The sequence below is a fragment of the Orcinus orca genome, chromosome 2, assembly GCF_937001465.1.
Source record: "Orcinus orca chromosome 2, mOrcOrc1.1, whole genome shotgun sequence".
Taxonomy (NCBI): domain Eukaryota; kingdom Metazoa; phylum Chordata; class Mammalia; order Artiodactyla; family Delphinidae; genus Orcinus; species Orcinus orca.
The window spans coordinates 102,739,353-102,756,131 of NC_064560.1; the positions used below are offsets into that span (position 1 = coordinate 102,739,353).

General features: G+C 39.2%; 1 protein-coding gene across 1 annotated transcript in view; it reads left to right on the forward strand.

Annotated features, from left to right (window-relative positions):
- PRTG (protogenin) overlaps positions 1-15,955 on the forward strand; it is a 128,205-nt gene extending 112,250 nt beyond the window's left edge. The window contains exons 15-20 of the mRNA XM_004274655.3: positions 1,308-1,478; positions 9,517-9,699; positions 11,111-11,231; positions 12,511-12,676; positions 14,511-14,615; positions 15,100-15,955. Of these exons, the coding sequence (XP_004274703.2) occupies positions 1,308-1,478; positions 9,517-9,699; positions 11,111-11,231; positions 12,511-12,676; positions 14,511-14,615; positions 15,100-15,504 (1,151 nt within the window). The 3' untranslated portion in view covers positions 15,505-15,955. The remainder of the gene's footprint in view (positions 1-1,307; positions 1,479-9,516; positions 9,700-11,110; positions 11,232-12,510; positions 12,677-14,510; positions 14,616-15,099) is intronic.
- The last annotated feature ends 824 nt before the right edge of the window (positions 15,956-16,779 follow it).

Genomic DNA, 16,779 nt, shown 5'->3' on the forward strand with positions numbered 1-16,779 from the left:
TTAGGTGTTAGGGAGTGTTCTAATTTCATTCTTTTATATGTAGCTGTCCAGTTTTCCCAGCTCCACTTCTTAAAGAGACTGTTCTCCATTGTATATTCTTGCCTCCTTTGTCATAGATTAGGTGAACATAGGTGTGTGGGTTTATCTCTGGGCTTTCTATCTTGTTCCATTGATTTATATTTCCATTTTTATGCCAGTACCATGCTGTCTTAATTACTGTAGCTTTGTAGTATAGTCTGAAGTCAGGGAACCTGATTCCTCCAGCTCCATTTTTCTTTCTCAAGATCAGTTTGGCTATTTGGGGTCTTTTGTGTTTCCATACAAATTGTAAAATTTTTTGTTGTAATTCTGTGAAATATGCCATTGGTAATTTGATAGGGATTGCATTGAATCTGTGGATTGCTTTGGGTAGTATAGTCATTTTCACAGTATTAATTCTTCCAATCCAAGAACACGGTATATCTCTCCATGCATTTCCTTCTCTCTAGAATGATGGTGAAGGTGTAGATTGCAGCTCTATTTTAATGATGCTGAGAGAAAACAAAGGATACTTATTTAAGTGAGCATTGGGCTGTTTTGCTATGGTTTTGGCAATATTCCATATGTGAGGTAGTGCCCAAAACCAGCTCTTCACACCTTTAGCTCATATTGAACATGGGCTCCACTAAAATCCCAGGACTTCACTACCTTTCGTAAATATAAGGTATTAGTCTAAGGTAGATATAAGGTAAAGGTAGATAAGATATAAGGTAAAGGTAGATAAGATATAAGGTAAGGTAGGTATAAGGTAAAGTCTGTTCTATAAACTCACTGATTCACAACGGTTTGGTGAGTAACTGAATGTTTCAGTCTCAGGAGTATTTTTTGAGTGGCTTCCTAGATCAGATTAAATATACATTCTATGCATTTTAGTAAGAAATGTAGTTTAGCTTCAGTACCTAATAGAGTAATGCACAGGTGCCCTGGTGGAACTGTAAACCTTTCTAGTTGTCCATGTGGCAAAACAATGTAAAGAGCCCTAAAAATGCTGACAACCTTTGACTTAGTAGTTCCTCATCTAGGAATCTACCACCTCCTTTATATATTTTAAATGTTTTAAACATTATAAAAATGAAATGAGTTTTCAGATAAAGAAGAGAAAAATCGTATTTTGATATTGTCACTAATGAGCTGTAAAAGCTGTGATTTTGAGATGTTTTTATAGTAGTTTCTAGTTTTTTAAACTCTTATCTGTGCCTGTCCAGGTATTTGAGTACTTAATGACCATTTTCTCCTAATAATACAATATTTTCTACATGTGTGCACAGCACCAGCAGGCCCACCAGTTGGAGTGAAAGTGACATTGATAGAGGATGACACTGCCCTGGTTTCTTGGAAACCTCCTGATGGCCCAGAGACGGTTGTGACGCGCTACACTATCTTGTATGCATCCAGGAAGGCCTGGATTGCAGGAGAGTGGCAGGTCCTACACCGAGAAGGTATATATGATCATAATTTACCGAAGGGCATGAAAAGTAAGGTTATTAATGATAAGGAAACAAAGGGAAAGAGGGATCTAGAGTTTGTTTTGAATTTATGTTTATGAAGTAACAAATGATTAAGAATTTTAGTTTTGTTCAAAGGACATTGGGAAGCCATCAACATACTTTAAGCATGAGCCTGATTTCACACTTCAGAAAAATCACTCTGAGTATTGTGAATAGAAGAGGTTTGGTAGAGGAGGAGTAGGGGTAAGAATAATGCAAGGAGACTAGGAAGTAATTGTTGCAGTCCAGGAAAGAGAATGATAAGCCCGGGTTAGGGTGGCAAGGAGTGAGATGTAAAGAAGAGGGTGGTTGAAAGACAGTAAGGAGGTAAAATTAACAGAACTTGGTCACTAAGGGAGGGAGGGAGAAGGTAAGGAAGTGAGAATTGTTATAGATAATTACTAGATTTCCAGCGGTTGTGTATCTTGCACTGGAGTAGCAAACACTGGAGAAAGACCTGGTTTAATGGAGAAGACCTTTGTACAGCTACTAAAACGGTCCACATTCAAATAAATTGACCCATATGAATACTAGGGTCCACTTAAGTACAGGGAAAAGCTGCTTAGGGCTTAGGAACACTGAATTTAAATTGTTTAATACCAATTTTATTTTGGCTGAGAAAAACTGTATTCTAGAATTTAACATTCTTACTTCATGCTGTTATAATATGCCCTTTTTAAATTTTGGAATCTTTCATTTGGACAGGTCTCATATGCCAGTGTTTGGATGGACCATCACATAAACAGTATAATTTCATGATTTTGATACTTCTTTTAACTTCTTATTGAATTATAGTTGATTTTGATACTTTTTAAATTCAGACATACATGCTAAGAACTGTTTTCCAGGCAATTAAAAGCTTAAGAAGGATTTTGAGAAGGAAATTTGTTTTCCAGCTACATATTCTAAACACTTTACAGTGCCAGGCACTTCCACATACATTTTACCTTTTAAGGGGAATATTCACCCAATTAAGAGAATACACTTTAAGGTCACTTATGTGGATGTAATCAATATAACACTTTTGTAGTTGTAAAATAAACAAATGGTAACAGAAGCTGGAGTTTTTATAGTTGCATATTCATATTTTTCATTAAGCGGGTGCCCCACTAAGTAATGATTTCCTAGTCGCTGAACAGCCTGGAAAGTAATAATAAGTACCTCCCAGCAATACAATTTTGTGTTTTATCCATTATCTACTGCTCCCTAACAAACCACTCTAAAACGCAGCCATTTTATTTTCTCACACTCTCTGAGTCAGCAGTTTGGAGTGGGATCAGCTGGGCAGTTCTTCTTTTGGTGTCTCCTGAGGTCACTCATGGGGCTCTGATCATCTCAGGGTTTCAACAGGGTGTGGGTGGCATAAAAACAGTGGGAGAATTCCAAAATCCGGGAGAGAGGAAAGAAGCCCCACATACAAAGCTTTGCAGACCTCTGCCTGATTCACATTTGCTAACATCCCACTGGCAAAACGAATTATGTAGGCAAGCCCAGACTTAGTGTGGGAAGAGACTGCCCACAGGTATGGAGAGATGGAAGCGTAATTTATGCAGGGCTATTCATCTTACAGTCTGCCACAATATTCTTAAAATATATAATTCAGTTTTCATTAATTAATTCCAAAATGATTCATTGACACAACATTTGACCAAGTGACTAACCTGATTTAATGAGTGTTATATAAGTACTTATAAAAGAATTTTGATCTCATGAGCACATACTTCCTTTGGCTCTTCATTTGTACCTGCCTAAAAAGAAACAGTATTTAGTTTTGGTTCTTTTTAATGCATTCATTTGTCAGTTTCAGACAAGGCCCAGAAAACAACATTTTTGCCTCATTGATGGCCCAATAGCAAAATGAATTGTAATTAGTTTTTACTTCTGTATAAGCCTTCCTAACTATATAATAAAGCATAGGGGGAAAATTCTATTTTTGCCATTATGCTGCTTGTGTAAATTTAAGAAACATTATCAGTGAAAAGCTTTTGTCTCTTGTTAAATGTAGGGAACCTTTTTCATAGCTAATGCTAGTAATTCATAGAGAACAAAATAAACAATATAAGTAAAAAGCAATTGAGTTTACTTTTTTCAGAGAGAAAAATGTAAAGAGTTTGAGGGGGCTTCCCTGGTGGTGCAGTGGTTAGGAGTCCCCCTGCCAATGCAGGGGACGTGGGTTCGAGCCCTGGTCCGGGAGGATCCCACATGCCACAGAGCATCTAAGCCCGTGCGCCACAACTACTGAGCCTGAGCTCTAGAGCCCACGAGCCACATCTACTGAGCCCCTGTGCTGCAACTACTGAAGCCCACATGCCTAGAGCCCATGCTCTGCAACAAGAGAAACCACCGCAGTAAGAAGCCCGTACACCACAATTAAGAGTAGCCCCCGCTCACTGCAACTAGAGAAAGCCCACACGCAGCAAAGAAGACCCAACACAGCCAAAAAAATAAATAAATAAAATAAATAAATTTTAAAAAAAATAGGGGAAAGAATAAAGTGATGGAGGTAGCGGGGTAAGTTCTTTTGAAAGAAATGACATCTGAGCAGAGACATATGGATATCTGGGGGAAGTGCAAAGGCCCTGAGACAGAAGTGCGCTTGGCATTTTAGAGGAACAACAAGATGGCCAGGGTGGCTAGACAGAGTGAGGGGAAATGGGAAATGAGGTGGGGAGGTTGCCAAGGGAAGATCTGGTAGGCCAGACTTCCTGGACCACGGATTTTTTTCTAAGAGGGATGGAAGACATTGATCTGATTTACATTTTGAAAGGATTACTTTGGCAACCCCCTAACAGCCTACCTGAAAAATTGACTATAAGGAAGTAAGAGCAGAAATTGGGAAACCACTTACTTTTTTAGTTCTTCTTTTTCTTAAAGTATATTTTATTTTATTATTTATTTTTGGCCACGCCATGGGGCATGTGGGATCTTAGTTCCCCGACCAAGGATCGAACCCATGCCCCTCACATTGAGAGCATGGAGTCTTAACCACTGGACCTCCAGGGAAGTCCCTGGGAAACCATTTAATTCTCAGGTGTCTGTGTGAGAGCTAATGGCAGTTTGGACAGGGATAATAACAAGGAAGGTAATAAGAAGCTATGAGAACATAATTTGAAGGAATAGTCTACTCGATTTGCCACAGATTGATGTGGGGTATAAGAAAAAAAAGAAACAAAATTGGTGGGGGAAATCAAAAGTTTGATTTTGAACATGTTACATTTGAGATGCCTCTTGGATGTCCAAGTAGAGAGGTTGAATAAGCGGTGGGAGGGTTAAGTTCATGGGAGAGGTATGGACTAGTGGTATAACTTAGAAGTCATCAGTATGTAGATGAAGTTAAGACTGGAATTGAAAAAACAAAATCACTTAGTATGGACAGAAGAGAGAAAGGTATGAGACTGCATACTGGGACTTTTCTCCAACCGTAAAATCTTACGCTTTGCTTTTTTAAAAATAAATTTATTTATTTAATTTTTGCCTGCGTTGGGTCTTCGTTGCTGCACGTGGGCTTTCTCTAGTTGTGATGAGCGGGGGCTACTCTTAATTGTGGTGTACGGGCTTCTCACTGCGGTGCTTTCTCTTGTTGCAGACAGTGGGCTCTAGGCATGCAGGCTTCAGTAGTTGTGGCACATGGGCTCAGTAGTTGTGGCCCACGGGCTCTAGAGCTCAGGCTCAGTAGTTGTGGCTCACTGGCTTAGTTGCTCCACAGCATGTGGCATCTTCCCGGACCAGGGCTTGAACCCGTGTCCCCTGCATTGATGGGCGGATTCTTAACCACTGCGCCACCAGGGAAGCCCCCAGAGTCTAATATATTCTGAGAGGTTTTTTGTTTGTTTTTCTTTTTAGCATGAAACAGTGTTTTATTTTATAGGTTAAAAGCATTTGTGGGCTTCCCTGGTGGCGCAGTGGTTGGGAGTCCGCCTGCCAATGCAGGGGACGCGGGTTCGTGCCCCGGTCTGGGAGGATCCCGCATGCTGTGGAGCGGCTGGGCCCGTGAGCCATGGCCGCTGGGCCTGCGCGTCCGGAGCCTGTGCTCCGCAACGGGAGAGGCCACAGCAGTGAGAAGCCCGCGAACCGGAAAAAAAAAAAAAAAGCATTTGTAAGATTTGATAAATCTTTACTGAGTACTTTATAAGTCAAGGTGCTCCAGAGAAAGAGAACCAGTAGTATTTGCATGTGTGTGTGTGTATGTATGTACAGATAGGTAGGTAGGTAGATAGAGTGGGAGAGAGAGAGATTGAGATTGAAGGAACTGGGGCTGCTAAATCTGAAATTTGCAGAGCTGGTCAGCAGGCTAGAAATTCTGACAGGAGTTGATGTTGAAGTCTTGAGTCTGGAGGCAGAATTCTTTCCTTTTCGGGGGTACTCAGTGTTTTTTCTTAAGGCTTTAAACTGATTCGATGAGGCCCACCTGTATTATGGAGGGTAATTTGCTTTACTCAGTCTACTGGTTTAAACATTAATTTCATCTTAAAAAAGAAAACTTCACAGCCATATCTAGACTGGTGTTTGAGCTAGCAACTGGACACTATAGCCTGGCCACGTTGATATATAAAACTGACCAGCATAAGTACCCATTAGGCACTACGCATTGCTCTGGACACTGGGGACACAGCAGTGAACTAAAGAGAGGAGGTCCCTGAGCCCCATGAAGCTTGTGTTCTTGTAAAAGTCTGAATGTCATTTCCAGGGTGAGTTGGGGGTGGGAGGGGCAGGCAGAGGAGGAGCTGGGGAGGTTGGGGTCTGGGAAGCCAGAGAAGAGACACGTGACAGCATGAAGGTATGAGGTGATGATGTTAAGACTGGAGTGACAGCAGTGTGCCTGCAGTGGAAGGCGCTAATTGGAGGCGGAATGAATAGTAATTAGTATTTGGGGATGGACACCAGCTCTTCATTTTGCAGAGAAGAAAACTCAGGTCTGGAGAGGTGATATGACAAGTTAAAGATCTTGTGACATATGGTGACATTCTTTTCTTTTTCTATAAATGTGTTTATTTATTTATGGCTGCGTTGGGTCTTCGCTGCAGTGCGTGGGCTTCTCATTGCGGTGGCTTCTCTTGATGTGAAGCACGGGCTCTAGGCACGTGGGCTTCAGTAGTTGTGGCACGCAGGCTCAGTAGTTGTGGCTTGCGGGCTCTAGAGCACAGGCTTAGTAGTTGTGGCACACGGGCTTAGTTGCTCCGTGCATGTGGGATCTTCCCGGACCAGGGCTCGAACCTGTGTCCCCTGCATTGGCAGGTGGATTGTTAACCACTGTGCCACCCGGGAAGCCCTGCTTTTATATTTTAAATGAACATTCCTTTGGTAACAAATGGCTCATATTTTAGTATTAGTTCAGTTGGTATTTACTGAGAATTATCTTGTGCAAAGCATTATGCTAGCCACCTTCAGCTGTTCACATGTGAAAAAAAATTTCTGTCCTCCAGAAAGGGAAGAGAGGAGATCAGAGGTGAGGAGGAAGACTTACTTTCATTGAGTATATACACTTGTGTCAGACACTTGTCCATGGTAGTTCATTTAATCCATATAATAATTATATGAGGTGGGAATTATTGCCCCCACGAGGAAAGTAAAGTTCAGTGACATGCCCCAAGTTGCAAATTACTTAATTGGTAACATGCCAGGACTTGATCAACATTGATCCAACGCTGAGCCTGTTAACACTGTCCGGTTTGTGAAACTCCTAGTCTAGCTAGAAGTTCAGACGTGTGTAAAAGGCTGTAGACTGAAACAATCACACCAACTGGAATTTAGACCATTTGCTGAGAGAATATAGGGACAGTCAAATCACTTTAATATTTGGGAACTGGTTTAACTGCTCGTATGGGAACCTGAATGTTATAGTTTCCTTTTTTTGTCTGAAGGAAGACTTCCTGTGGGAGAAAGGGGAGTGTGCATACACACATATACACACACAGCTCATCCATTTGTAATGTTTAAATTAAGCGAAAGAATTTTAATTTCACTAGTGATTGACTTTGCCAAACACTTTCTAAAATTAAATGTAAAGTATTCTATGATAAAATGGAGACTCAATTTATTTATATGTTGGTAAACAAATTGAAATGTTCTTCCATCTAGCTAATGGTAACATGTCACAATATGTTGTTGCTTTTTAATTCACCTGCCTAAGAGCAAGTGGCAGTGGAAAGACACTCTTCCTGGTTCTAAATAGGGGTCAGTGTGTTTATTCAACAGTTGTGTATTCAAGTAGCTCACACTCTTTCTAGGCCAGGTTGAAACCGGAGCACATGAAAGCAAACTGTGTTCAGCTCCTCGCACTGCCACTGGGTCCAGCTCCCTCCCACCATGTGACCTGCAGAGGTAGCCTCTGAGTCATGGCCTCAGCTCTAAGATCACCCTGCATTTCGCTTGCATAATGAAATATATTGTAGCAAGTGCACTAGTGTAGCCAGCTCTGAGCTGGCGGTGACAGCTACCAGCTGTTGTAAGCTCTCTAAAACTATTTATTGTAAGGGTGCCCTGCATCAGGAAAAAATGAGAAGAAATTACCCCAGGGAAGCTAGGTTTCCCTGTGAATATCCACCCATAAATGCAGTGCAAGAACAACTTCCTAGCTGAATTTCTTTTATACCTGGTTTCTTAACATTAAGACTAATTCCTAGGGTGGGATTCCCTTTGTAAGAAAAATACTTCAGTGCCGTGGCAGGACAAGAGCAGAAAGACACCTCAAGAAATAGCAGTGCCCAAATAGGAATCCTTCTTGGCAGTCATGCCATCAGAGAAGATACCTTTCAATACCAAATATATATAAATTCAAATGATGATTCATTTTGGAGAGAAGTAGATGCTAGCCAGGTTGCTGGTGATAATTTTGATAGTTAATCTGGGGTCTTAGCCTTCAACACCGTGAGGTTCCTACATAACTTTGGCATCTTCTTGCCTGTTTATATTCAGGAAATCTTAGATAATGATTAGGAGGGTGAAAAATATATTCATACTTTCAAAAATAATTGTTTCTAATTTAAGAAATAAGAACAAAATCATTTATCACAATTACTGTAAGTGGTTTAAACATTTCTAAAAGAAAAAAAAAAAAGATACTCATTGGAGTTCCCTGGCAGTCCAGTGGTTAGGACTCAGCGCTTTCACTGCAGTGGTCATGGGTTCAGTCCCTGGTCAGGGAAGTAAGATCCCGCAAGCGGTGAGGCATGGCCAAAAAAAAAAGAGTCTCACGTTGGATTTTTTTTTTTTTTTTTTTTTTTTTTTTTGTGGTACGCGGGCTTCTCACTGTTGTGGCCTCTCCCGTTGCGGAGCACAGGCTCCGGACACACAGGCTCAGCGGCCATGGCTCATGGGCCCAGCCGCTCCGCGGCATGTGGGATCTTTGCAGACCCGGGCACGAACCCGTGTCCCCTGCATCGGCAGGCGGACTCTCAACCACTGCACCACCAGGGAAGCCCTCATATTGGATTTTTTAAATCTACTTGTAATTGTTGAATCTGAGTTCATTGTGTTATTTTGTCTTTACCTATGTTTGAAATATTCCATAATAAAATGTTTTTAATGCTATTTGTATCCATACCTATGTAAAGAGTAAAAAATTACATATATGTTTATATATATATTTTTGGTTAAAAAAGTGTGTATTTATATATATATATGTATATACATATATGTATCCAAACAAAAATACATGTTGATTTTACGAGCTACTCTTAAAACAAAATTACAGAGAAGGATTATATAGGGGCAGTGTGCATGGCACAATGTTAAATGAAAACTCTAGGATATAAAAATGCACGTAGTAAATATGTACTCACACATGTACAGTACACACACGTACACACACACAAATACACAAAAATGTTAACAATGGGAGATTGTCATTTTATTTATTTTACAGATGTTTTCTAATAAATGTGTTATTTTTATAATCAGAAAAATATTTTAAAAATAAAGGACCATGTTTGTGTGATTAAAAGAATAAATAAAAGACAGTTTACTTAATTTGTAATTGATATATTTATAGGGGCAATAACCATGGCTTTGCTAGAAAACCTTGTGGCAGGAAATATATACATTGTCAAGATATCTGCATCCAATGAGGTAGGAGAAGGACCCTTTTCAAATTCTGTGGAGCTGGCCGTACTTCCAAAGGAAACTCCTGAATCAAATCAGAGGCCCAAGCGTTTAGATTCTGCTGATGTCAAAGGTTTGTATACTGCCATAATCATTGATTTTCCTTAAGAAACGAAAACACACATTGTTTTCCAGCTCCCCTCTGCTTTATTTCTGCTCCTCCCGTGACCATATCCCTAAACCCATACTCGGCTCCTTGAATTCTTGCTGGCAAGGTTCTGATGTTGTGGAGCTGCATGGCTCTCCCTGCACTCCTAGAAGGAGAAAACACTTCCCTCAGAACTAACTGTGGTTTTCAGACCACTGTGTCCCAGTTACTTCTCCTCCCAGCTGTGCATCCACCAAGACAGATGAGCCACGCCACCCCTGAGCTGATGGGAGCAGGCGTCTGGGGGTTTGTGGAAATAAATGGCAGTGATGGTTGTGGTGTTCAAGCTAAGAAGAGCATGGTTTTCATTAAGAGTTTTCCCCACCAAAACAACAAACAAAAACAAAAACCCCATCCTCTCCAGAGTGAAAGTTATTTCTCTCCAGAAAGCAATTGGAAAAAATACCTTTAAAGAGCCATTCTCACTCCACTCAGGGTATCGTCCTATTGTTCTGAAGGACGCCGGGGCCCCCTGTGACCCAGGACTAGACACGTCCTTTTTCCCCTCTCTGGGGGAGGGGGCCTGGGTGGCGATGCAGGGTGTGGCAGGAACAGCTTCAGATTGAGGAGGTGCCAGCTGAATTCAGGGCGGGATTTAAAGGCTCTTAGTTCCTCAGAGGATAGTCATTCAGTATTGTGGGATGGACACTTTGGGAAGGAGAGAGAGAAACAAAGAGAAGGGCAGGGCAGTCAGATTTAAGCACAGGAAGGAGGTAGCCACAGTAGCTGCCGTATCATCAGGGGAAGCGGAGAGCAAGGCTCGTATTCGCTTCTCAGATACCTTGCTAGTCAAAGTGCCTAGAGACCAGCTGCACAAATGGCACCTGGGAGCTTGTCAGACATGCAGAATTGTGCGTGGGCTCTACCCCAGACCTCGTGAATCAGCATCTGTCTGCATTTTAACATATCCCCTAGTAACTCTTATGCACATTAAAGTTTGAGAAGCACTGCTGTGTAAATGAAAATGCATAAATGGAAAACTAGTCTTCAGTATACAGATCTGCTTTTAAGGTAATATGACATGAAAGCTACCCTTTGGTCTGTCAGTGAACATCTATGCCTTGTGCCTTTTAGTGTTATAAATTATGAACTGATGTTCATGTTTGATATAATAATACCTAGAACTCATATTTAGAATCTTCAATATGAGAAGATAAGCCAATTTTAAGGTCACTGATAAAAGAGTAATATGTCTTCTTTGCTTAGACACAGATACTGTCAAAAGTTTTCCTATGAGAGGAAGACACATTGTTGAAAAGCTAATATCTGAGAATTATGATAAATGGAATCATTTACTTTTCTGATTGACTCTGAGTACATGTGTTTCCCCTTCCAGTTTATTCAGGCTATTACCATCTGGACCAAAAATCAATGACCGGCATTGCTGTAGGTGTTGGCATAGCCTTGACCTGCATCCTCATCTGTGTTCTCATCTTGATATACCGAAGTAAAGCCAGGTGTGTTTCCATTGCTAGAGATGTTGATGTGGTTAAAAAACATTTAAATTACAGTAACCACAGAAACAAATTGAAATCAAGTGCCTTTTAGAGTAACTTGGATTTTCCACTTTAAAATGAATGTATTATTACTTGGGTTCTTACAGCTATAGAGATGTGCTCACTTTGGCAAATTATTCTCTCACCATTTGAAAAAAATTACTGTACCAACAAAATACTCTTCAATGAGGACCTAGTTTTCTCATTTCCTTGGTATTTTGAGAAACACAAAGTATATCCTTTGGATTTTTAAAGAAAATAACCCACTTAATATGATGTATCTGCTGATTGAGGGATTCCTTACTTCCTGGAATATTTTCATATTTAAGTAGCCTGAAATGTCTGAGTCACTTGAGAGCTCTACCCTCACCACCATAGGTCATATGTTTGGGATTCTCCAGACATGGATTAAAACAAATGTAATAACTAGGGATTAGTTCTCTATAAACTCTTGTCAGGCAATTTTATCAGTGCTTTTGACTTCAGCTAAATTCTCAGCATTCAGTGAACCTCTCTGTTTCTAACCTTTTATATTTTGGCTTTTGCTTTCATTTATTAAGGTTCTTTATTTAAAAAAATCAAAGTCAAATACACATCATTTTTAGGTAACCTCCATCACTAGACTCTCTGCATTATCATAGGTTTTTCAGAGTTTATTCTATATGTTTTTGGTACTTGTGCATAGAAACACACTCAGAAAACATGTTAATGAAAGAATTTTAAAGTTTTTTGTATATGGAACTGGCTTAATTTTACTGTCCAAGTTTCTCACTTCAAGAATTTTTTAATGAAATCTTTATGTACATTGTTTTAGTGATGCCTAAATCTTGCATAAGTGCTACTGTAAATTTGTCATCATTAATTGTTACGTTAGTGTGACAATCTGCAGACCTGAAGGAGAGCATGTAAATTTTTTAAACTACAGTTTCTGCATATATTATAAATAAGCGACAATAATAAATAATAGTACTTTATAAATATTAAGGTTTTTACTAAGTGTAAAGAGTAATTTTATATAAACAGACATTGGGACAAAAAAAACAAGCCTTCTCACATCATAAAAGTTTGCAGCAGTGAGTTGGAGTTATAATCTAATAGTTTCTAAAGATATTTAAGAAACAAGCATTAAGGAACTCCATTGTTTGCAAAGTTGTGAACTTCCCAGATTTCACCAAATTTGGTACATTTACTTCTCTCTTCTTGTGGACTTAGAAAATTTCCTTTTCTTGCAATATTTCAGGAAATCAACTGCCTCCAAGACAGCACAGAATGGGACTCAACAATTATCTCATACCAGTGCCTCCCTAGCCAATGGAAATGAAGTAGGAAAGAACCTGGAAGGAGCTCTAGAAAATGAAGAGTCCTTAATGCCAATGATCATGCCGAACAGCTTCATCGATGCCAAGGTACTCTGAGCTGAGCGACTGTTGTGCTACATAGTCCTTCCTACCATTCATCTTATCTTTATGCGTAAAATCTTTTTACCAAAAAATTGTATGTTGAGTGTATTGTGTCCATACTTCACATAATGAAATGTGAAACCGTTTCACCCAGATCCTTCCTTGCATACAATATTTGGGGAGAAGATAGGGATAGATAAAAGAATAAAAGATGAAGATAAAGAAAATATGAGAAAGTAGCATAAATTCAATTAGTTCGGATTATGTGGAGCTGAGATGTCTTAAATAAGGACATCAAGGTCATCAGTCCATATTTACTACAATTTGGATTGTTGTGTGTATACTGGATGGACGATTTTTTATTAATCCATTCTCAACTTAGTTTATTTGATTTTAGAACTAAATGGAGCATCAGCACATCCCAGGTGTGAATGAAAATTTTTTAAATATAGAGTATATAAATAGATGTCTCAAAATCCTACCCTGTACGGCCTTAGGAAGTTGGATATAGTAAAGAGATGTCATTGGAGGATAATACTTCATGTCCTTTCCACTATGTGTAATAATAGTACAGCAATAAGCATTATGAACACCAACTGAAAATTATTTTTAGTCACTTGCAGCATTAGATATCGTGCATTATTATAATAGCCCTCATAACGAATGTGCTGTAAATTAAGTATCTGCAAACTATAGCCCAGCCCAGGCCAGCCTGCAGTCTGTTTTTGTATGGTCATCTCTGAGCTAAGTATGTTTTTCACATTTTTAAAGGGTAGTTTGGGGGGAACAAAAAAGGAGGAAGAGGAGAAAATGCAACAGAGGGCATGTGTGGTCTGCAAAGCCTAAGACATTTACTATCTGCCCCTTTACAGGAAAAGTTTGCCAAATCCTGCTATAAATTCTTCTTCCCCAACCTTTCCCTAAAATTTAGAATACCAAAAATATTTAAAAATTTCAGGCAATTTTGATGTTAAATTTTATATAATTATATTTAGCAGATGCAATTTACGTGTATCTAGCACAGTGCTATATACTATATATATTATGGGTAAATAATAGTACATTGATTTTTGCTACTCCTGTTGTCTTTTTGTTTGCAACTTAATTTAGCTTTTATTTTCTGATACAAATGTAAGCCATTTAATTTATTTCAAATTAATCTAGAACATTAGAACCTAAAACTTTTAAATAAGCACAGAAAGTACCAAAATACACTGTCATTCTGTTATTACTAACTTGGAACTAGACATGAGAAAGGATTGAAGAGAAGTGAAGTGGGGAGGAAGACATGGGAAGAGAGAGGGAGAATCTAAAATGAAAGGACACAGAGCAGAGTGGGGGCCTGAATTGAAGCAGAGAAGCCAGTTTGGAGGCCAGGTCTCTGAATTCCCTTGGGTTAGCCTAAGAGCTGATCCCCCGTCTATTGCCATTTTGTTGAGCATATGTGGGCCCATTTTTCTCTTCCTAAATCCTTTTTAAATTTTTCAACCATGTGAAAAGGTTGAAAAAATTTAATAAATGCACAAATAATTGTCAGTATCTTTTCATACTTTTGTATCTCTCTCTATATATTTTTGTTTCCTCTGTCATTTGAAAATATGTTTTGGAATCCTTACACTTCACCCCAAATACTTCAGCATATATATCTGTCTTAGGAATAAACCTATTATATCTTTTTGATCACAAACAAGTACCTTGTATTTGTTGTGTGCTGCTGGTGTAAAAGAAGAAATAATAATGTCTGTGATCATTTTTTTCTTTTAACATTTAAAAATTTTGTGTACTACTTGTAATAAACTGAAATCTATAATATGTGCATTTTCCCCTTTTATATCTCCAGGGAGGAACTGACCTGATAATTAATAGCTATGGTCCTATAATTAAAAACAACACTAAGAAAAAATGGCTTTTTTTCCAAGATTCTAAGAAGATAAAAGCTGAGCAGGTAACTCACCCATTAAATGGAAAAAATCTTTTGCTGCCCCTGGTATATGAGATGGTAATTTTAAAAAGAGGAAAATGTAAGTGAGTTTTTTTTTAACTTCTTTGTTCTTTCTAGCCGTGATTTTATTAATTAGGGGCATGACTCTATGGAAAGCCATGGGGATTGATGACCGAAGTGACAATTGGAATAGTAATCAGAGCTGTGGTTTTCAGTGGGAGTTGAGGGGCAATGGAGAAAGGGATGGGGCAGGAGCCTTCATCAAAATCACTGAAGAAGCCTTTCGACATTTCACTTGCCCCAGTAATTCTGATGTGTTCCCACTCCTCGGAGAACCACTGACCTAGACAGTTCCTTCATGATGGTCTTTTACCCATGTACTCGATCAGTTTGCTAGCTCAGCACACACACAATGTGCAAAACCAGATTTGTTATTTTTTAAGAGCACTCTGTTATCACTGATGGTGTTTTATGTATTTTTACCCAGCCTCAAAGAAGATTTACTCAAGCGGTCTGCTTTTACCAGCCAGGCACTACCGTATTAATCAGTGACGAGGACTCCCCCAGCTCCGCAGGTCATACAGCCAGCTTCCCAAGACCCTTTGGTGTTGCAACTGATACTGAGCATTCAGCGAATAGTGAAGGCAGCCACGAAACTGGGGATTCTGGAAGGTTCTCCCATGAGTCCAATGATGAAATACACCTGTCCTCAGTTATAAGTACCACACCCCTGACCCCCAGTTCCTTCACTGGCACTGATTCGAGTGGGGATCCCTCGATGAGAAAGTGTGAAGAACATGCAGTGCCATCAGATGCTGAGCAGATTTCCTCTTCAGTTCCTCAGCCACCATCTGCCATGCTCTGCTTTGATAAAAAGGATTTTCCAATCTAGATAGCCACGTCCAGGTATTCTCACCTTTAAGTCTTTTCGAAGGACAGTGAACAGGGAGCCAAAGCCTTTTGTGAAAATCATGATATCTTATTGGGTATTTCACCTTTTTTGAATGTGTTTTTTTTTTTTTTATCTTTAAGCTCACGTATTTTGAATGTTTCAGTGTCAGCAATGTGAAAAGACAGTCAAGATATTTGACTGGATTATGAAATATATCACTGGAGCAAAGGGAAGACTTTTGAAAGCCCCTTTGCTGACTATCTACCTCAGTTTGCCACATGGCAAACTCAGAAGACAACTTTGTTACCTCATTTGTTGTGATAGTTTCTCAGCTACATAACCGATGATACTTCCTAGTAGCGTTTTGTTTTCATTGCTGTATGTGTAATGTGTGTGATCAAAGGAGTCATATAGGTAGATGAGTAAGAATGTTTATCTGAAGCTCTGATTTAAGAAACAACAGCAACAAACTATGACCTCTGTATGGTTTGGATAATTTAACACCTCCAACTGTGAGGACTGAAACCGCAGAGAAGAGAAAAGTGGGACTGTTGACTTTACTGAATGACCAAAACAAAAAAGCATATCTCTTTTGAGAATAGAACTGTTCAGTAGCATACAGGGACTCCTATTGCTTCTAGAGCCTTTATGTTGTGGGCATTAGAGTCTTGAGTGCTTTATCTGCTGTATCCCAAGTCTCAGCCTGCCTAGAAGCCGTGCCTTTTCTACCTGCTCCTTTGCCTGACAGTTGGCCAAAGGCTGCACTGTCTAGTTTGCAAAGCATCCTCAACCTTTCCAGAATTAGTTGCAAAACTCCTTGCAGGAAATAGACTTCCAAAGAGAACAGGTTAGGGTTGGTGTTTTGTGTTGTTTTTTTTTTTATCCCAGCTTGGCTTAAAGGGGTAAAGAAGTTTCATTAAATATTAATAATGAAGATAAATGCAGCAGTAGACAGTAAAATGAACTTGAGGTTATCACGGTAACAGTGCCTTCCATTATATATTATGAAGTTCTTTGCCTTATACCTTTTTAATATTCATGAAGTTGTTCAGGATAAGAGTACAGAAAGTTGCCTTAAGAGTTTCTTGGATTTTATCAGTAACTCTTTTGATGTACAGTATTTTATCAAAGCATTTTGGTTTGTTTTTATGCAGGTTTTGTTTAGGGATAAGTATTCAGATCTCTACCAACTTGGTTGTATTTTCTTGAATTCTTAAGAGAATTTGGTACTCTGTTTAATCTTCCTTCAGTGTCAATGCTGTGAATGAGGAATGC